Source organism: Scyliorhinus canicula, chromosome 16 (genome assembly GCF_902713615.1).
Source record: "Scyliorhinus canicula chromosome 16, sScyCan1.1, whole genome shotgun sequence".
Lineage (NCBI taxonomy): Eukaryota > Metazoa > Chordata > Chondrichthyes > Carcharhiniformes > Scyliorhinidae > Scyliorhinus > Scyliorhinus canicula.
This window is the reverse complement of record NC_052161.1, coordinates 32,145,776-32,168,840: the sequence shown is the minus strand read 5'-3', so window position 1 is coordinate 32,168,840 and position 23,065 is coordinate 32,145,776. Positions and strand designations below refer to the sequence as shown.

The 23,065-nt window shown below is 47.1% G+C and overlaps 1 protein-coding gene across 2 annotated transcripts in view; it reads right to left on the bottom strand.

Moving 5' to 3' along the window:
• LOC119950753 overlaps window positions 1-23,065 on the bottom strand; it is a 354,917-nt gene that overhangs the window by 11,539 nt on the left and 320,313 nt on the right. Inside the window, exons 28-30 of one of the 2 annotated variants that reach the window (XM_038773467.1) lie at window positions 22,865-22,941; window positions 20,842-20,885; window positions 18,728-18,736 (exon numbers count right to left, since the gene is read on the bottom strand). In XM_038773467.1, the coding sequence (XP_038629395.1) occupies window positions 18,728-18,736; window positions 20,842-20,885; window positions 22,865-22,941 (130 nt within the window). The remainder of the gene's footprint in view (window positions 1-18,727; window positions 18,737-20,841; window positions 20,886-22,864; window positions 22,942-23,065) is intronic. The other variant, XM_038773466.1, reaches the window with a different exon arrangement.

Sequence of the window (23,065 nt, the reverse complement as noted above, 5' to 3'; positions counted from 1 at the left end):
CCGAAGAATTGCCGGGTCTGTGGCTGCGCCGTGCAACATGTCAGTGGCCGCTCACAGACCCAGCCCGTGAAATAGACCCCCCTTCGGCCGGCTTGCACGCCCCGGACCACCCCCCCCCCCCCCCCCCCCCCCAACCACCAAACAGTGCCCCCAGCCCCAGATGAAGTTCCCACCTGCCCCGACGGTGGCGGCGCTGGACTGAGTTGCAGCCGCCACGCCGACTTCCCGACGGATGAGACCTCATGGTCGTCAGAAACCCGGCCGGTCGGGGCAGAGCACCGGGGGGCGGGCCTCAGGCCCGATACATGGTGCGGCGCACTTTGGAGGGGCCAGAGCATCGTGAAAGCGGTCCCCGATTTGGTCGGGAACTTTGATTCTCCAGCCGATCACCGAATGAGAATCCAACCCCATGACTTCAGGTTTTGCTGACAACTTAAAGATGATGTTATTTCCTGCCTTATGTGTTTTGTCAATTCTCAGCTCACTCTCATCCGACTTCGGACACATGAACAAGCTGCTGTTTGTGCAACCATAGACCTCTTACTTTCTACCCCACTCCCTTTCCCATGTACCCTTGTGTCATTCTGCTTTCAGACACCGGGGAATTGCCAGCTGCCCAACCAGAAGAAGAGAGGAAGCGACAGCACAACACCAATGAAGAGGCCCCCAACACTCATTGTCACCGGACGAGATATTGACATTGCATGTACCTTAGATGGTGGTACAGATTTGGGACCAGCACATGGTGAGTCACTGGGCAAGAATCAACGGCAGCCACACCGGGTGAAGAGCCACCTCTCCTCTGCTGCAGATGAGGACCTTAATGGAGCAGAACACAGGGGACTACTGATGAGGATGCACATGGAGATGCTGAATAGGTTCACTGTCCTGCTAGTAAGATTTCTGTCACTCTCAAGGAGTCAGGCTCCAAATTGGCCGAGGGCATCAGGCAGAGTTTACTCTCTCTCTGCAGCCTCTGCTTCATGACCGTGTCATTCAGCAGAACCAAAGGCACTGCAACTGCAGCTCCGAGTGCAGCCTGAGTGTGGACATGTCAGTCAGTCCTCTTCACTACGTGTAAAGGTGCCGTTACACTCCTTGCTAAGTCAACAGACTCACCACAATCCCTCCAAAAATCCTCCAGAGTTCTTTCAGAGACCATGCAACTATAGAAGTTGATCAAAATGACTTGATCAATAATTTTGTTGCAGGGCCCATTAAGCAGTACTTGTGCTGGGTCCTTAAGGGAGTGATTCTCCAATAATGGGTCCTCACGCCAGCGTGAAAAGCGGCGCCAACCACTCTGGCGTCAACGATCCCTGATAATGGGGAATGCTCCCCTTCCTGGGGGCTAGGTCGGCGGCGGAGTGGTCCCCGCAATACCAGCCGGCGTGGAACGGCCGGCGTGATTCTGTGCATGTGCGGGGATTCCCTTCTCCGCGCCGGACCCCGGGCAATATGGCGGAGCCCTACAGGGGCCCGGCGCAGAGGAACATAGGTCCCATGGAACCAGCCCGCCCACCGATCGGTAGGCCACGATCGCGGGTCAGGCCACCGTGCCCCCCCCCCCCCCCCCCCCCCCCCGGGGTCGAAACCCCCTCCCCCTTCCAGAACGACCCCCGCAGACATATCTTTCAGGTCCCGCCGTGTGGTACCTGAGTAACTCACACCGGTGGGACTTGGCCACACTCGGCAGCCACTCGGCCCTTCGGGGCCCGAAGAATCACCGGGGGGTGGGGGGGGCGCTTTCAAAGGCCCCTGACCGGAGAGGCGGAAATCCAGCGGGCACCCGAGAATCGGCGGGGAGAATCGGGAAGCCAGCGTTGGTGCGCGATTCTCGCATCCCCCTGGGGATTCTCCGACCCGGCGCGGGGTCGGAGAATCCCGGCCCACGGTTCTTTAACAAGTGGCATGTGAATTCTTTGAACAGACCCGCATGGTCCACATTTGGAAATTGAGAGTTACATCAGCTGGTCAGGCCATATCACATGTGGGTGAAAGCTCAGTGCTCACCAGGAAAATAGCATCGGGGATTCTGTCGAGTTATTTCCAGCAGCATGACATCCAAATTTGGCATCCAGCATTTCTAATTGACAAGGCAACAAGCAGTTTTTAATTGCATACACAATTGCCTCTTGGTCACTGACGGCAAGCTATATTTTGGTAGATAATAGTCAAAAATAACCAGAAGACTGACAGTAAAATGGGAATCCTAAATGCATCTTATTCTGACTTCAGTGTTCCAAAAACAAACCCCTACATCTGCCGAGGGACAGAATTTGAAAAGCCTGTTCATCAGGCCGCAGACAGAAGTTTCTCCTCTTGAAACCATTACATACAGCCCAGCGATGAATTCGACATGGGAACATGGGGGCATATAGGAAGATAGGACTTAGGAATAGGAACAGTCCATTGAGGAGTTGGCCAGACTGCATGAGGGAGGCCACCTTCTGCAATATAAAGATGTGGCTGGGCCAACGGCTCTCGACAAGACAACAGCAGCAACATTATAACACTTTCGTAGTGATCATTACTGCCAAAACAAAAAAGTGTTACTGAAGTTGCTGAAGAAAACTCTTGAACAATGTTTGTGCCTGTCTGTGCCTGGAGGTCTTCCCTTTCTGCACGGAAGAGGAAGTATAGAGATAATGCAAATGTGCTGAACTAGAATTTTTGAAACAAGAATTATTCCTTTATTACAGCAGCCAGGAGCCAAATGATCCATTCGGATGACTCCTGCTCCCCAGAGTATAAATGGCAATTTGTAGCCCTCACTTAATCACTCCTGCGGTATCTGATTGTCAAAAGATTTAAAGCAGAATGCTGCTGTTATTCTTTGCTGGTGTAAAAAGAGTTGGTGAAAATAAATGAGTACTGGGCATCTTTAGTGACTTTTCCGCCTTAATCCAGAGGCACCAAGCCAGCTGTTGCATCCCCAGCTGAGATTCAACACAGATGGGATCAAATGCAGGGCTATCCTTGTATGTATGGTTCAACAACTCAATGCCTTAATCTGTTGACCAATTGGAGGAAATCATAATATATTTAAAAGCAAATCCTTCCACTTGTACAAAAAGCTTCTAATGGCTTTGCTGGCTCTAAAACATCATTTCAGTTAACCTTGCAGTAATAATAAGAATAATAATAACCTTTTATTGTCACAAGTATGAAGTTACTTTGAAAATCCCCTAGTCGCCACATTCCGGCCCCTGTTCGGGTAAGCTGGTACGGAAATTGAACCCGCACTGCTGGCCTTGTTCTACATCACAAACCAGCTGTCTAGCTCACTCTAAATTGCCCCTTAATTGGAAAAAAATAATTGGGTACTCTAGAATTAAAAAAAAAAGATTGGTGCTGCATTTAACTGGGGCAGCACGGTAGCATAGTGGTTAGCACAATTGCTTCACAGCTCCAAGGTCCCAGGTTCGATTCCTGGCTTGGATCACTGTCTGTGCGGAGTCTGTACGTTCTCCCCGTGTGTGTGTGTGTGTTTCCTCTGGGTGCTCCAGTTTCCTCTAAAGATGTGCAGATTAGGTGGATTGGCTAGTGGGGGTTTGGGCTTGGTAGGGTGCTCTTTCCAAGAGCCAGTGCAGACTCGATGGGCCGAATGGCCTCCTTCTGCACTGTAAATTCTATGATTAAATGTGGCAGCCAGATCTACGAGAGTGCAAGAACTGAGGTAAATGTGGCCTCGATGGGGTGTTCCCCGCAGAGGCAAAAAACCCGGCAGAGTCCCGTTAGATAGCGGGGTCGTTCCTGTCGTCGCATGTGCCGAGAAACACCCCACTGTATGTGCCCAAAACAGGACTGTTTTTTCCCCATTATATCGTGCCCATCAATTTTAAAATCTCGACTTTTGACTTTTGTTCTTGCGGAATCCTGACCATAAGGCCTGAAAATAAAACGGGGATGACAAGGAGAAATAGGGACAATATAATAACAAAAAAATAAGGTAACAAATCAGACATTTTTGTTTCAACGTTCAAAGGTCTGGATTCCCATTCTTGATTTTTCTCCAGTGAATATGTTAAAATTGTTCATGTGTTTATTTTGGGTTTGGACAAAATGGCTGCAAAATTTGGATCTGCCAGAATCGGCGCTACGAAACCCAGAGCAGCTGAAAATGGCAGGAGCACTGCTTCCAGCTCAATGGCAACACAGCCATGATCTGAATCGTGAGTGCAGGCATGCTACGATTGCACCAGAAACATGCAGAATGAATAGCTCAAGATACCAAACAGCCTTTCAGGCTGATTTGACTATGTTCTGCCATTTTGGACCACACGGGTCTAGTGAAGTGCCTTTCATAATCACTCCCATCTGAACATGCTTTCAAATGCAGAAGTGCCCTATTGCTGTTATTCAGGGGACCACTCAACTTGAAGATCAGGTGTTTTTGACTGATGAGTGCTGTTGCCGAGTTGGTGGAAGCGCTATTTTGTCTTCTTGGAGTAATTTTGACAATTTGTTGGATTTTGAAAGGAGTGTTGCTGCACCTTGACTGGGAGGTTATGGGTTTTCTGCCTATCAACAGAGGGCCTGTTAGCGTTCTGTGGCCTATCGTTTCAGACTCACTTAGGCTGCAGTATAGCAGGAATATGAAATACAGGCATTAGAGAGGGAATGTTGTGTGCAGAGGGAGAGGGAGGAAGAAAGACTCATAACCTCCCAGGGCCTTCTGGGAATGCCTCTGCTAACAGCCAGTAGCAACGTTTGAGGCATCTACGATTCACTCAGGAGGTGGTCACTGAACAGCGCCACCTCTTTCAACAGAAACTAGAGCTGCGCAGCAGGACAAGGGCAGCACTGCCAAGTGGTTGTCAAGGAGACTGTTGCCCTCAATTTCTACACATGCAAATCTTTTCAGGCTGGAGCAGGTGACATAGGCAAAATTACACATTTTGTCATCCATCACTGCGTCAAGGAAGTGACAGAGGCCTAGAACAGAAGGAGAGGGCATTTTGATTGCTAGATAGAAGCAGAAGACATGGAAGCATGGCTTTGCCAGGATCCGGTAATCCCAATGGTGCAAGGAGCCAAGGAATACATATATGTGGCTCTCTGGGCCCCAAATGTAAATGAGAGTGTTATTTCCTCACAAAGACCATGGGAGAATCGCTGATTCACCTTCCCCTGGGCTTGATGGACTATGAGTTCCCGTGTTGAGCAGTCCTGTACAACTGAAGCATAACTTCCCGACATTTTCATTCAATTCCCCTCGCAATAAATTATAACATTCTATTAGCTTGCCGAATTATTTGCTGTTCCTGTATATTAGCCTTTTATGATTCATGCACTAGAACACTTAGATCACTCGATACCTCAGAGCTCTGCAATCTCTCACTATTTAGATAATATGCTTTTTTTATTCGTCCTGCCAAATTGGACAATTTCACATTTTCCCACATTATTCTCCATTTCCCAGATCTCTGCCCACTCGCTTAACCTATTTATGTCCCCTTGTTGCCTCCTTATGTCCTCTTCACAATGTACTTTCCTATCTATCTTTGTATCATCAGCAAACTAGGCAACCATACCTTCACTCCCTTCATCCAACTCATTTATATAAATTGTAAAATGTTGACAAAAACAAATTAAGAGGCTGGCTGCTTGATGATGTGGGGCAGCCACTCTATGTCTGACTCATGATTCCCCTTCTCCCCTTGGCCATACGAGGACACCACATCTTTGATGAGAGTCATGCAGCCACCATTAACATCATACTTCTCACAACATTGCACAGTAGTGAGGTTAGGATCTGCAGGATGAACAAGGTTCATAGCTGATCTTCCTTAGACAATTCTGAGGAGGAGGAGGAATGTGATGTGGCCAAGTGATGCACACTTCTGCACAGAATGCCCTCATTATTGCAAAGTTTACTTAGGCTTCACAAGCCCACACATCTGGCAGCCACATTCAGAAGTCATATCTCTCCCCCTTTCAACACCACTGTCACTCTCCCTAGCACTTCCATGTGGTGCAACACCTATGCTTTCAGCAGAGGCAGGGGCAGGCTGCCCAGATCCCTCCTCTGACATCAGCACCTGTTCAGGAGCAGAGTTTGCCAACAGACAGAAGACAGCTTGGGGGATATTGACAGAGGCTTGAGGACTCATTGGGTAAAAGTGGAAACATTTTGAGCTAAGTCTTCGTTTCTATGTCCCCATTCACCACCATCCCGTTTGCAATAAGCTGCGGAGCATTTTGTTGCAGATAAATGCAGTGATGAATGGGTAAAGCAGGGTTTCATGAATCTTATTTAAGATGCCATCCACAATTTGCTAACCATTGATGAGGGCCTGTGTGCACACATTTGATTGCTGCCTCTGATGTTCCTTGCAGGTGGCTAGTCTTTCAATGGAAGAAGCCATCATCACAAAGACCAGCAACATGTGTCACCCATGCTTGAGATGGACTCTTCCAATTGCACTGCAAGTGTGCATGGTGTGGCTCGAACCCTGGCTGGTACATTCTTTGATGTTGTTCAAGATGTAACCTCATTATTGAAGGTGTCCAAGGTCTGTGTTCTGTTGAAGAGCTTGGAACTTCTGGCAGCCTCTGACATGGACTCTTCACTGCTGGCCCTGACTCCAGCAACCCCACCTGCTCACCTGTGATGTGTAAGTCACAGATGAAAACCGGCATGACCAATCGCTGAAAAGAAACATCAGAAAACTTAGAATATGGATACAAACTGGTGAGGGGAGGAGTTGGGTGCTGAGATGAGTGACTGGCAGGGGCCAGATTTGTGTGGGCAGGGGGTCAATAGAGGTGGGGGGCAAGGGAGAATGTTGGTATGAGGAATACTGCACTGGAGGAGGCTTGAGAAGGCAGAGTGAGTGGTTGGAGTGATACACACATCAAGAAGTTGTTGAATGTGACATTTTTCTAACTTTCCTTGCCGAGTTAATGAAACCACTTTCAACATTGAGGAGCCTGACTGCCTCCGCCATTATCTCCAGCCATGTCTTCTTGATTTCACTGACTTTCTCCCATCAAGAGGGAATATGATCTTCCTGTGGGCCCCAATAGCCCCCAAACATCATCCCCCCACCTCCCCAGGGAACATCACAAACGTGAGGTGGCAACCTTTCAACTTGTGCACTCCATTCTATCACTCCCTTATGTTCTGCTCCCAGCTCCAAAATCCACCAACTTACAAATGTCCGTTCAAATAGTGAAGTTAAAATCAGCTCCTGCGAGTTGACATCTCATCTTCTGAGCCATAATTAGGCGCGTAACCCAGAATAAGATCAATAATTAAGGGGCTGGCTGAAAAGGTCACTGCCTGATTAGTCGCACTCCCTTCCAGGAGAGGTAGAATTAAAAGTAGTGAAGTAGGAATAAAAATGTAGGTAGATAATTAGAAGCAAGTTAACCATGGAAATGGAAAAGCAGGAATATATCACTACTGGTAAAGTGAGAGAAAAGAGAGAAAGAACAAAAGGAGAAAAATTTGGATGAGGATAGTGCCTTAACCCGAACTGGTTATCAGCAGTCAACTGAAGAACCGAATTAAGGAAACAGCACAGGAAAAAATACCAGGGGCTTCCAAAATATTTTTGACAAGAAAAGGATATATTTTAAAAATAGACCTTAAGAAAGGAAGTAGTGCCTTGAATAGATAGGCAAACTTATTTCCTCCATTTCAAACAAAAAAAGAGAAAGGCTCAGTCAATGAATAAACCTTCACTATTCGCAACTGCAATCTGGACAGTAAATCTACACAAACAATGGCCAACAATTTGACATGTTCACCGCCCCCCTTGACATTAATTTCAACTATTATGTTTGGTTTCAGTCACCATCGTGTATTCGACAGAGGTTATATTCGTCATACCCTATTAATTGCTCCAAACAATGCTGCACAGGAAGTAAAAAGTTACATCCTGCATAAAGAAAACTGTACAAGCATAGTTGTAATTCCTCTCCAATCATGACGATGGATGTAGGCAGAGAATTCTAGATTTTGTTTAATGTCTTGGGCTTTGGGTTGTTTAGTGCTGCAGAATTTATGTCTGAGGTAAATCAAATGTTCTGGATTTTGCAGCATTTAAATCCACAAAGCAGATTGATACACAAGCCCTATCAAATTAATTTGTTTTCTTTTTTTAAATAAATTTAGAGGGCCCAATTATTTTTGTTACTAATTCAGGGGCAATTTACATAGAATTTTACATAGAATTTACAGTGCAGAAGGAGGCCATTTGGCCCATCGAGTCTGCACCGGCTCTTGGAAAGAGCACCCTACCCCTACCAAGGTCAACACCTCCACCCTATCCCCATAACCCAGTAACCCCACCCAACACTAAGGGCAATTTTGGACACTAAGGGCAATTTATCATGGCCAATCCACCTAACCTGCACATCTTTGGACTGTGGGAGGAAACCGGAGCACCCGGAGGAAACCCACGCAGACACGGGGAGGATGTGCAGACTCCGCACAGACAGTGACCCAAGCCGGAATCAAACCTGGGACATCTTTGGGTTGGGGGGGGGTGAGACTCACACAAACATGGGTAGAATGTGCAAACTCCACACAGACAGTGACCCGTGGCCGGGATCAAATCCAGGTCCTCAGCACCGTGAGGCAGCAGTGCTAACCACTGTGCCACCATGCTGCCTAAGCCCTATCAAATTAAAATGGGCTGCCAAGGTGGTCACTGAATAGAGGTACAGGAGAAAGGGAAGAAAATGACAAGAAAATGACGCAAAGTTGTTCTCATTCACCTCCAGGTATCTGGACAGATTGTGTGTCACTCTTCTACGTTTTGGAATGGTGAATGCTTTCGTATGGATTTACTAATGTTTCTGTTACAAAGCTTTGCAGGCTTCGGTGTTGTAACCACTTTAGTGCCTTTTCACAAATACCACGCTGTCCAGGCTTACCTAACCTTGATAAAGCTGTGCTTCCCTTTGGACAGACTTGTGATAGTTGGTATGGTTTAACTTCAAACCTTTATATACATATTTACAAAGACCTTGGGGTAAGCACCCATTGGGACACAGACTGTATTGCACCAAGCTCTCTTGGAGCATCTCGGTCATTTGACTACTAATGTCACAGTTACATCGCTAATAGCACCATGGTCTCATTAGCATAATCATGAACCCATTGTTCTACAGTAAGCAATTAGGGGCTGGATTCTCCGGCCCCTCAGCCGCGTGTTTCTTGTCATTCGCTGGTGGCGGCATTCTGTCTTTCCGCCACTTGTCGATGGGATTTCCCATTGAAGCCACGTCACAGGAAAACCTACGGGCAGAGTTGCACTGCCGGTGGAAAAAAGTGAATCGCAACAGCCAGAGAATTCTGGCCTAGAAATGTTTAACACAAGGAACTACGTATTACAAAGAAAATGAGGTTTGGAAGTGAAATTGTTGTGTATTTTGTAAGTTGCTGTCTGTAGAATTTGGTGGCAACATTCAGTTTCAGGGCCTTCAGCTTTGTTGAGGGAAATCTGATGGAATTTTGGCTTCAAAAATTCATCTATAGATTTGCCAGAATTCTTTATTTAGGGAATGTTAGGTTTACAGTAAAATAGTATGAAGTATAATATGCAGAATGAAAGGCATCGAATGGTTAAATACTGGCTCCAATGTACTGTACCAATGATAGTCTGCAGGCTCCTCACAGTCTGATTTATGGCCTCAACTCTGCTGCAACAGGGAAGCATCAAGTCGGAGTCAGGTACTTGCCACAAGTGGAGGGAAAAATCGGCGCTTGTCTCACAAACTTACTTATAACCAGTTATTAAGGAGAAACTTAACTGTTCACCATCTTGGTGTGGGAAATCCATTGACGGAATAAAACAGGAGTGTAAAAAAATAAAGTATGAAAAAATCAACCTGCTTTTTGCAAGGTCACTATGGTCACAGAGTTGTTTATGGGACAGATTGTGGCAGATAAGTGGCATTGTGAAATGCAACAGACATTTGCAGTAATAGAGGTAGAACAGAATTGTGCCTCAGTACGGTACATCACAAAAGCAAAACAAAAAAACTCCAGAAAATTATTCAACCACATTATTTTGAAAATACATTGGCACAATTATGCATTCATGCACCAACACACAATTTCAGCACCAGTAAATTTGCGGGAAGGGTATCTGTTTCTCAATGAACTAAATAACAGTCCAAGTTAATCATTCCATTGGCAAGTTACTTCACCTCCTGAGGCACTCTCAATTACGACGCGAGAGCGAGGTCGGTAATCGAAGTCTTTAATATACAGAGAACAGGACAGCATTCGAGAGAAGTGTGCTCGCCACATGGGGCCTTATCCTATATACTGTTTCCTGGGGGCGTAGCCAGAGGCGGAGTCCCCCAGGGTTCCAAGCCTCTTAAAGGGGTAAGGTATTAAAGGTAAATACCGTTCATCGCACCTCCCAATAACATTTGCTTCCCTACTGACATTTTTCATGTTTTCAGTTTGCAAATCACATGCCGATAACTTTATCCAGCCCTGTGTTATTTTTCAAAAGATTTATTTGAGAAGAATCATATGAAGTAAAGAATTTAAGATATAGAAACGTAGATATTAGGAGGCCATTCAACCCTTTGAGCCATTCATTGTGATAATTTCCGATCATTCAACTCAGTAACCTGTTCCCGCTTTCCCCCATATCCTTTAATAGCTTCAGCCCAAGTGCAATATCTAATTCCTTCTTGAAAACATACAATGTTTTGGTCCCAACTACTTTGTGGTAGAGAATTCCACAAGCTCGCCACTCTCTGGGTGAAGACATTTCTCCTCATCTCCTCAATGCTCCACCCATATCCTTATATTATGATTCCTGGTTCTGGACTCCCCCACCATCAGGAACATCATTCCTGCATCTACCCTGTCCAGTCCTGTTAGAATTTTATAGGCTTCTGTGAGATTACCCTTCATTCTTCTAAACTCCAGTAAATATAGTCCTAACTGACTCAATCTCTCCTCATAAGTCAGCCCTGCCATCCCAGGAATCAGTTTGGTAAATCTTTGGTGCATTCCCCCTATACCAAAAACATCCTTCCTCTGATAAGAAGACCAAAACTACACACAATACCCCTGGTGTGGTCTCACCAAGGCCCTATATAACTGCAGCAAGCCATCCCTGCTCCTGTGCTCGAAACCTCTTGCTATGGAGGCCAACATACCATTTACCTTCTTCAGCGGCTGCTGGTTTAGCACAGTGGGCTAAACAGCTGGCTTGTAAAGCAGAAGAAGGCCGGCAGCGCGGGTTCAATTCCCATACCAGCCTCCCCGAACAGGCGCCGGAACGTGGCGACGAGGGGCTTTCCACAGAAACTTCATTTGAAGCGATTTTCATTTCATTTCACCTGCGTGCTTACTTTCAGTGGCTGGTGTACAAGGACACCCAGGTCTTGTTACACGTTTACCTCTCTCAATCTAAAGCCATTCAGATAATAATCTGCCTTCCTATTTTGCAACAAAAGTGGATAACCTCACATTTATCCACATTACATTACATCTGCCATGCATTTGCCTGATCATTCAACTTATCTTCGGCACACTGAAGCATCTCTGCATCCTCCTCACTGCTCACCCTCCCACCCAGCTTTGCGTCATCTGCAAGTTTGGAAATACTACATTTAGTGCCCATGTCTAAATCATTAACATACATTGTAAATAGCTGGGGTTCTAGCACTGATCCCTGTGGTACTCAACTCGCCACTGCCTGCCACTTGGAAAAAGACCCATTTAGTCCTAGTCTTTGTATCATGCCTGCCAACCAGTTTTCTTTTTTTTAAAATAATTTTTATTCAAGTTTTTTAATAACAATAACAAATTTTCTCCCCACAATTTAAAACAAACAAGGTGTGTTTCCACACCAAAACAAGAAAAGAACTCTCCCCCCCCCAAAATAAATAATAACAAATTGCAATACAAGAAAGAAGAAAATAACATAACAAACCCACCGCCGCAAAAACAAACCCCCCAACCAGCCCCCCCCCCCCCCCCCAGGTTGCTGCCGAGACCGACCACTCTCAACCACGTCCGACAAAATCCCCACCACCCCCTTCCAAAACCCCTCCAGGGCCGAACATGCCCAAAACATATGGGTGTGGTTTGCCAGGCCACCCGAATACCTCCCACACCTGTCTTCCCCTCCGAAAAACCGGCTCATCCTCGCCCCCGTCATGTGAGCCCTGTGCAGCACCTTCAGCTGAATTAGGCTGAGCCATACACAAGAGGAGGAAGAATTCAACCTCTCCAGGGGTTCCGACCACGTCCCATCCTCAATCTCTTCCCCCAGCTCTTCCTCCCATTTCGCTTTGAGCTCATCGACTGAGGCCTCCTCCTCCTCCTGCATCAGCTGGTAGATAGCCGAGATCTTCCCTTCCCCGACCCACGTCCCCGAAAGCACCCTGTCCTGCACCCCCCTTGGCGGCAGCCGCGAAAATTCCGCCACCTGCCTCTTAACAAAGTTCCTGACCTGCATATACCTAAAAGCGTTTCCAGGGGGGAGGTTCCACTTCCCCAGCAGCTCCTCCAGAGTCTCGAATTTCCCATCCAGGAAGAGGTCCTCAAACTGTCTGATGCCTGCCCTGTGCCAACTCCCAAATCCCCCACCCGTTCTCCCTGGCGCAAAACGGTGATTGCCCCGTATCGGGGTCCAAACTGAGGACTTCACTTCCCCCCTATGCCGCCTCCACTGTCCCCAGATTTTGAGGGACGCAACCACCACTGGACTCGTGGAGTACTTTGCCTGGGGGAGTAGAAGTGGGGCCGTCACCAAAGCCCCCAGACTCGTACTCGCACAGGACGCCACCTCCAATCTCTTCCATGCATCACCCTCCCCTTCCGTCACCCACCTGCGAATCATTGCCATGTTTGCCGCCCAATAATATCCACACAGGTTGGGCAGCGCCAGGCCCTCTAACTCCCTTCTTCGCTCCAAAAATACCCTCCTTACTCTCGGGGCCTTCCACGCCCACACAAACCCCAGAATCGACTTATTCATCCTTCCGAAAAAAGCCTTCGGGATCAATATGGGGAGGCACTGGAAAAGAAACAAAAACCTCGGGAGCACCGTCATTTTAACCGACTGGACCCTGCTCGCCAATGAGAGCGGCAGCGCATCCCACCTTCTGAACTCCTCCCCCATCTGCCCCACCAGCCGCAAAAAGTTAAGCCTATGCATAGCCCCCAGGTCCTAGCCACGTGGACCCCAAGATACCTAAAGCTCCTCTCAGCTCTCCTCAACGGGAGTTCCCCTATCTCCCTCTCCTGACCCCTCGGGTGCAGTACAAACAGCTCGCTTTTCCCCACATTGAGCTTATATCCCGAAAAGTCCCCAAACTCCTCAAGTATCCTCAGCACCTCTGGCATCCCCTCAGCCGGGTCCGCGACATACTGCAGCAGATCATCTGCATACAGCGACAACTGGTGCCCCCCCCCCCCCGGCACAATCCCCCTCCAACTCTTCGAATCCCTCAACGCCATGGCCAGGGGATCAATTGCTAACGCGAAGAGCATGGGAGACAAGGGGCACCCCTGCCTCGTCCCCCTGGAAAGCCGAAAGTCCTCCAACCTCCCATTCATCACCACACTCGCCACCGGGGAGCTGTACAGCAACCTCACCCAGCTGATGAACCCCTCACCAAACCCAAACCTCCGCAACACCTCCCACAGGTAACTCCACTCCACCCTATCAAAAGCTTTCTCCGCATCCATGGACGCCACTATTTCTGACTCCCCAGCCACCGGCGTCATCATCATGGCATTCAGGAGCCTCCGTACGTTGGCATTCAATTGTCTCCCCTTTACAAACCCCATTTGGTCCTCATGAATCACCGTCGGGACCACATCCCCCACCCTCCTGGACAGCACCTTTGCCAACAACTTGACATCTACGTTAAGGAGCGAGATCGACTTATAAGACCAAAACTGAAGGGGGTCCTTGTCCCGCTTCAGGAGCAAAGAGATAATTGCCCTGGACATCATCGGGGGCAGAGCCCCCCCCCCCCCCCCCCCCCCCCCCACCCCCCAGCTACATTCAGGGTCCTCACCAGCAGCGGGCCCAACAAATCTGAAAATTTCTTATAAAATTCCACCGGGAACCCGTCAGGCCCCGGCGCTTTCCCTGTCTGCATACTTCTCAGCGCCTCTACTAGCTCCTCCAGCTCAATTGGGGCCCCCAAACCCTCCATAGTCTTGGGAACTCCAGCTTATCCAAAAGGCGGTCCATCCCGTCTGCTTCCCCGGGGGATACCGCCCGATATAGCCCCTCATAAAAGGATCTGAATACCCCATTGATGTCCTTTCCACCCCGCACTAAGTTCCCACCTGCATCCGTGGCTCCCCCAATTTCTCTACCTGCCTCCCGCTTCCGGAGCTGGTGAGCCAACATCCGGCTTGCCTTCTCCCCGTACTCATACACCGCCCCCCTGTGCCCTCCTCCACTGCACCTCCGCCTTACGGGTGGTTAAAATGTCAAACTCCGCCTGGAGGCTGCGTCGCTTCCTCAGAAGCCCCTCCTCTGGGGTGTCTGCATATCTTCTATCCACCCTGACCATCTCCTCCACCAGCCTCTCCCTCTCGACCCTCTCCCCCCTCTCCCTGTGCGCCCGAATAGATATCAGCTCCCCTCTAACTACTGCCTTTAGCGCTTCCCAAACCATCCCAACCTGCACCTCCCCGTTGTCATTGGTTTCCAGATACCCCTCTATACCCCTACGGATCCGCCCGCACACTTCCTCCTCTGCCAAAAGCCCCACATCCAGCCTCCACAGCGGGCGCTGATCCTTCCCCTCCCCCAGCTCCAGATCCACCGAATGTGGAGCATGATCAGAAATGGCTATCACCGAATACTCCGCCCCCACCACTCTCGGGATCAGCGCCCTGCTAAGCACGAAAAAGTCAATCCGGGAGTACGCCTTATGAACATGGGAGAAAAAGGAGAACTCCCTACCCCCCCCGGCTCCAAAAACCTCCAAGGGTCCACCCCTCCCAGCTGATCCATGAACCCCCTCAGCACCGACGCCGCTACCGGCCTCCTGGCCGTCCTAGACTTGGAGCGATCCAGAGCCGGATCAAGCACCATGTTAAAGTCCCCACCTAGGATCAATCCCCCTGTCTCCAGGTCCGGGATCAGGCCCAGCATCTGCCGCATGGAGCCCGCATCGTCCCAGTTGGGGGCATAAACATTAACCAAGACCACCCGCTCCCCCTGAAGTCTCCCACTCACCATCACATATCTACCTGCCCTATCCGCCACCACTTTGGACGCGACCAAAATTGCCACCCCACAGTTCTTTGCATCAAGCCCCGAGTGAAACACCTGTCCCACCCAACTTTTTCTTAGCCTCGCCTGATCCGTAACCCTGAGGTACGTCTCCTGGAGCATAGCCACATCCGCTCCCAGCCTCCTCAAGTGAGCCAAGACCCGGGATCGCTTCACCGGACCATTCAGCCCCCTCACGTTCCATGTGACCAACCGAACCCGAGGGACCGACCCCTTCCCTCTATGCCGATCAGCCATAACTCTTACTCAACCCCCCACGCACCCAGGGACCCCCCCAAGCCCGCTTCCCACGGCGGCAGACCCCCCTCCCAACCCCCCCCCTTCACCATCCATTCCCTCACAGTCCCTGCAGCAATAACCCGGCACCCCCCCTCCTCCTCCTCCCCCCCCCCACCCCCCCCCAAGCTAGGGCTCCCCCTAGCTGCGTTACCCCCAACATTATGCTTCCGTGAGTCAGCTGACTTCTGCTGACCCCGGCTACTCCCGCCATAACCACGCCCCCCCCCCTTCCCGATGCAACACAGCCACCAAACCCTCCCTACCAGCGCCGGCCCCGCCCTCAATTACTCCGGCGCGGGAAGAAAGCCCGCGCTTCCAATCCGAGCCCGGCCCCTCGACCCAACTCGCAGGGAAAAGACGGACACATGACCCATCGGGACCCCAAACTACTCCCCAACCCACCAGTGGAAAAAACAAAAAAAGCACCACAATAAATAACCAACAGCCCCAAAAAACCCGAAAGAACCCAAATAACCATAATCAAAATAGCGAAAACAGCGAAAACAAACAGGAAACAACCATCAGCAAACACAGCCAATATAGGCAAAAGGATACCTAAGAGGGCAAAGTCTCCAAACAAAGTACATTTCCCCCCAGCCCCCCAGTCCTCAGTTCGAGTCCAAGTTCTCAGCCTGGACAAAACCCCAGGCCTCCTCCGGAGAGTCAAAGTAGAGCTGGCGGTCCTTGTACGTGACCCAGAGGCGAGCCGGCTGTAGAAGGCCAAACTTCACCCCCTTCCTGTGGAGCACTCCCTTCGCCTGATTGAAGCCAGCTCTTCTCTTCGCCACCTCCGCGCCCTGAAAAATCCGAAATTCCGTGTTCTCCCACCTGCTGCTCCTCACCTTCTTCGCCCACCTCAACACGCACTCCCGGTCAACCAAGCGGTGAAAACGGACCAGCACCGCCCTGGGCGGTTCGTTCGGCCTGGGCTTCCGCTGCAGCACTCGATGGGCGCCTTCCAGCTCCAGGTGACCACAAAACGACCCTGCACCCATCAGCGAGTTTAACATTAGGACCACATAGGCCGCCAAATCCGAACCTTCCAGAGCCTCCGCGAGGCCCAAAATCCATAGATTCTTCCGGCGAGAGCGGTTCTCCATCTCCTCCATCCTCGCCTGCCATTTCTTGTGCAGTGCCTCGTTCGACTCCACTTTCACTGCCAGGCCCAAAAGCTCATCCTCATTCTCCGAAGCCTTGTGCTGCAGCTCCCGAATCTCCACGGCCTGAGCCGTCTGAGTCGCCACCAGCTTGTCCAGCGAGGCCTTAAACGGCTCCAAAATCTCGGCTTTGAGCTCCTTGAAGGAGCGCTGAAGCAGCTCCTGCTGGTCCCGCGCCCACTGCTGCCACGCTGCTGCTGCTTCCCCGCCCGCCGCCATCTTGCTTTTTCTGCCTCTCGCCTTTCTCTGTGGTAAAACCGACTTTTGGACCGCTCCACTGCGAGTCCAGTTCATCCACCGGCCGCTGGGCACACTGGCTGTGTTTCCCCCCAGGGAAAAGTCGAAACAGCGCCGTGGCGGGCTCTTAAAAGAGCCCGAAAGTCCAAAAAAAGCGGGAGCTGCCAAACGTGCGGCTTAGTTCCGCATTGCCGCCACCGGAAGTCCGCCAACCAGTTTTCTATCCATCTTCGTACACAAATCTCAAACGCAATTTTACATGATAAGCTCTTACGTGTGACCCCGTCGAATGTCTCCTGAAAGTCCTAATAAACCACATCCACTGGCTCCCCTTCATCAACTCCACTAGTTGCATCCTCAAAGAATCCCATTAGATTTATCAAGCATGATTTCCCTTTCTTAATCCCTGTGGACTCTGTTCCGATTCTACCACTGTGTTCTAAATGCTCTGCTACTCTAGCATTTCCCCCACTACCAACGTCAGGCTGACTGGTCTATAATTGCCTGTTTTAACTCTACCTCCCTTTTTGAATAATGGGGTTACATTAGCTACCCTCCACTCCATAGAAACTGTTCCAGAGTCCATAGAATCTTATTCCATTTGCTAATTTTAGCCAAACGTTACATGCAACTGTAAAGTACATTCCTCAGAAATTACTTTGGACAATACCAATTGTTGGCTTATTTGTTGCTTCACAGATAATGGACCTCCATACGGATATTAACTGTGCTATAATATGGATGTGGAAACAGTATTCTATAAACAGCATGATTTTGAAAAGTACAGGTGAGCAGAGAGACCTTGGAGTCAAATTTACAATTCCTTAGAGGTGGCAGAACAAGCTGGTAAGTTGGATATAAAAGCAATGGGCTATTTGAGTTGATACAAAGAGGAATAGAGCATAACAGCAAAACATAATGGCTGGTATTACCTCAGCTGGAGTAATGTGGAAAGTTCTGGGCACCACACTTCACACAAGGTGCAAGTGCCTTAGAAACAGTACTGAGGAAATTTACCACATTGTTTCCAGCGATGAAGAACTTCAGTTATGAGGGGAGGTTGGAAAAGTTTGGATGTTTCCCTTTGGAACGGGAAAGGTTAAGAGGTGATCTAATAGAGATTTTCCAGACAATACGAGGATTTGATAAAGTAGACAGAGAAAATGATTCCCTCGAGCAAATGAGTCAATAACTGAAGCTCGCAGATTCAAAATTATTGTGGGAAAAGTCAGAAGGAAGGGGAGAAGAATCTTTTCGCTCATGGAGTTTTCATGATGCGGAACAGTCCATGTGAAAAGGTGATGAAAGCTGCTTGCATAAGTAATTTTAATAGGGAGCTGGACAGGTCCTTGTAAGACCTACAGAGTAATGGATGGAAAACAGGAAGTGGGTTTTGGGATGTCTATTCTTTCAAAACAGCACAGGCACAGTGGACTGAATGGCCTCCTTTTGTCAAATACATTTTATTCAAGATTCGTAAAATACTAAAAAAATGGATTTTAAAAAGATGAACAGTGACACAGTGATTTGCTAAAACACAAGAGCAGATGTTTTGTTACAATGAATTTTAATGAACCTAACAATTTGCACTTGGGAGAGCGGTCAATTGAATGAGAAACATGCAGCTGCGTTTCCAGCAGCACTGACTGCAATTATGTCTTAAACAGGCATTCATTACTGAGGGAACCATGGCCCACGTGTTCAGTACATTCTCACAAAAGGAAACAACGGTTGCAGAAGGAAAATGAAGTCCCTCAAATCTGCATGGAGTGGGTGATGAAAGTGTCGAAAAGCGTTACTTACCAGGTTTGCCTTATTCGCATTGTGAGCAAATGACCAGAAGCAAAGTGATAGCATAATGGAAAAAGGCAACTAGTTAGCCAAGCAGAATAAAGCAACACTCAAGACCCGTTAGAAAGGATCACAACAATCACTCTCTGACAAGCCCAATCTTTCTTTTACTTAAAATTTTGACAAAGCAACAATTGCAAAAGTAGGAGGAGAGGTAGAGAAACCAAAGCAAAGTTTGGAAAAAGCAAATAAGAAACTAGTAGCATTACATCGCAGTGGAGGAAGGCTAAAAACCTCAAGAAATGTAAGTTTCAATTTGCCATTTGAAGAATTCTGTAGCTTGTACTGAATACAAGTCACAATGTCAAGAAAATTGTGATGATTAAACAGTATGTTTGCCAACTTATTGCTGTTTATTAGAATTTTATACTGCAAATAGCTTGGGAAAATTTATGCTCTCTGACAGCAGCTTTTGGGAGCTATGCCAATCCACAAAAGGCACAGTTAATAAAACTTTCTCCTCCTTTTGCCGGTACCTCTTTCTCCTGTCTCCTAAACGTAGCAACTCAATCACAGATACGGGGATAGGGCGGGGGAGGGGACCAAGGTGGAGTGCTCTTTCAGAAGGTCGGTGCAGACTCGATGGGTCGAATGGCCTAATTCTGCACTGTAGGATTCCACGATTCTATAAAAAGCTAGTTGCTCATTGAAGGGCTTCTCATTCCTATACCTACAATATGCTAAAAGTTTCAATGCTTCCTCGTTTTGATACCCTGAGCCCTCCTATATCACTGTTCTATATCTATATAATTGTTCTTTTAAACTGTCGTAAGCAGCAAAAGTATATTTGCTTCTAGTTACCTTTTAGTCCTCCAGGCACTCCATGTCAGCCTTTTAATGTGTCTTTACTGAGATTCTACAATGTGTGTCTGTAGCCCTGGCTAAGATGCCTCTCCATACTTGCAATCTGAAACCTTTAGGCAGTGGCTGCCTTTCGCTCCCCACCACATCATGTCACAGATGCCTCATCTTCCATACTGAACTCCCGTCTCAAATGGAAAAAAGAAAATTGATGACAAAAAAGAGTTGAGAGTTCAAAGAGTGGAAAAAGGAGAGAGAAGTGCTGAGAGAGAAGCAGATGAAAGAGGAGGGGGCAATAAAGGTGTGAGAAACAGAAGCATGAGTAGGAAGAGAATTACAAATTGAGACACAGGATTGTCACAATAGGTCACAAAGGAGAGAGACAGCAAGAGAGAAAGATAGAGAGATGAGATGGAATGAAGAAACTGGAGGGAATAATAAAGGAGAAAGAAAAATGAGAGAGAAAATAATTAGGGGAGAAGAAAGTGACAGGGGTGAGAAAGAAAGGAAGAGAAACAAAGAAATGAATAAAAAAGGATGATAGAGACAGGCAAAAGAAAGCTTCTACCAACTCGCTGTGAGGAATGCCGTATTAGAACCACTAAAACCAAATGAGCAAGTTGAAGAGCCAGACCTCAAATCTGGCTTCCATGGCACAGAAAGGAGAATATTCTAGTCCTTGTAAATAAATGCAAGTGACCTCTGGATAAATTTGTAGCAATGAAACTCTTTTCACTGATACTTCAGTGTAAACATCACCAATAAATGACGAAGAACATCAATAGTTGTTAGCACTGACAGCCAAGATCAATTGAAAAAAAAGATCTGCAACTCACATTAAGTTAGAGCCAAATTATAAAAACCTCATCAGATCATGATCTAATTCAGAAAATTATGATAATAGTTTTATCATTACTATGAGAAGGCTTTAACAACATAGTTACCCAATAACCTCCACCTGTACATCTGTTACAAACTCTTTGCAAAATATTGGCTATGTCACAGGAATTATGCTATATATATATATTTATTTATATATATATTTATTTGAACATGGCCTGGATAGGAATAGAATACAAAGCAGATTAATGCAAAGGAAGTGAGCTTTCATGCTTGGAGGTTAACATTTCACAGTAGGAACTCCAAAAGTTGAAAGCTTTCTTACATCCTTCTGGAAATGTACCCAGATGCAAGGTTAAAATTTCTCATTTTAGATACTTATTTAATCTGTTCACATGTCTAAGAGCATAAGAAACAGGTTTTACCTATCATTTGAGCAATGGTCTTCTCATACTCTGCAACAATCCGCCTGGAGACAAGAAAAGCTACAATGAGAGGGGTGTGTGCACAGACATGCCGATTTTACAATGATTGACGTACATATACACCTTTTAATATGTTTTAGCACCATATTAAAAGTTTCCAAATCAAGCAATGTGGTAAGATCATTCTGAAAGAATCTTTGCCTTGATACTATTAAATATTGAGCAACAAAATTGTTTTTAATGGAATTTTATGAAAGGATTAAGGGGAAATTGGGATCCCGTGACAATGTTATGATGTTTAGGATGAGCAGATTCAAAATTTTAATAAACTTCATTATTTGGCTATTTGACAAGTTTGAGCGATGCATATGCTGCCTGAAAAGTAATTTCATGACAAATATATGGAGTTAAAGGTTCATGAATAATAATCAGCAAGAAGTCTTACAACACCAGGTTAAAGTCCACCATGTTTGTTTCAAGCACTAGCTTTCGGAACACTGCTCCTTCCTCAGGTGAGTGAACCTTCATTCACCTGAGGAAGGAGCAGTGCTCCGAAAGCTAGTGTTTGAAACAAACATGTTGGACTTTAACCTGGTGTTGTAAGACTTCTTACTGTGCTCACCCCAGTCCAACAATAATAATCAGACAGAGGAGAAGTGCCACTACAAATCAAATCCTTATCATATTCGCTTTTCTCTGGTGCAGCCTATACCAGACTGCATAGTTGGGAAATGGCGTTCCCAGGTAGACCACCTTGGGTAAACTGCCCTGCCTCTGTTCATTTCTCTGCTGCTCTTCCTCCTCTTCAAACTTCCAGTGGACGAGGAATGCACATCCTCACACTGAAGGGTGCTACAGAGGTTTTTGAACTCTCCGAAAATGCTGACGTGAAAACAAACTAAACCTCTTGAATTGAAAGTGCAAAGAAGAGCCAAAGATAAAATAAATACATACCACAAAATGCTGAAAAAAATGAACCGTAATTGAAAACTGCATGAAGGGTCCACACCCAGCTACATTTTTAAAACTTACTGCCAACACCAAAAATATTATTTTCAAAGCTCCCATTTTAAGTGAGTCTATGTTGAGAGTGCATTCCTCACATTATTCTAAACGTGTACTATGGTAAGTTTTATGTCAATTTAACTATTTTAAACGCAATTGTCACTAGCCAATAGCAAGATTCTTCTACAATTACAGCACAGATCGAACCTTTGCAGATGGTGCACGGAGGAAGCCTACACCACCTACTGTCCCCACATTGTGCTTGGCAGTGTTGCCACTGGGATACATCATTTCGAAGATAATTAGGGAAGTTCAATTAAGGCGCTTAGAAAGAAAATATTGACTGAAGGCAGTTCAGGAAAAGATATTGGGCAAGATTCTCTGGCCTCCCAGCAGTGTTTTTTTCAGTGGCGGGATCGTCTGGTCGCACTGCTGTCAATGGGATTTCCCATTGACTCCACCCCACATCGCTGGGAAACCTGGAGCAGGGATGCACCATCCCTAGCACTGAAAGATCTTGCACTGTATTTTAAAGGCAGCATATCCCGAGTGAAAATTATCCCAGTTTCCCACTAATTTGCCAGTCACAGATTTGTTCAATGTGCACAAAAATAGTCACTGGAAAATTATGCTTTGGATTTGGAAGCGAAAGTACTCTTTAAAGAATTGCCAGAAAAAAGATCTAACTGAATGCTCTTAACCACACAAGAGTTGGTTATATCTCCAGGCTGAAAATAGTGAATGGTCAGTCTATTCAAGAGTGGCAACAAGTTCTGATGAGTGCCATAATGTGCGACATTAACATGCTAAAAGATGGCCTCATGGAGTTCAATACCGTAAGATTGATTTTTCTGCGTACCTGAAATTTATACAATCATTTGAAGCCCTCAAATATATCATAACCTGGTTAACATTCCTAACCGGGTTTATCTACAGAAGATGCTCGATTTAATTCCCTGCATTCCCTTCTATAGTCAACTTTCCAGAGCATTGGATTCACAGATCTATGTCAACCTACCTCATCTCTCCAACCTCTTGTCTACTTTCATCATATTTCCTCTTCCAGTCTGCTGCTTCTCTTTCCTGAGTAACAATCTGAAACAATGAGAGGAAACATCCACCAGTGAGGAGCTATATGACAGAAGGTTCAGAACCCATGCTCAGGTTAAAACGAAAGTTGAGATTTTAGCAGAACTGCATTGAAACAAGGTAAAGAGGA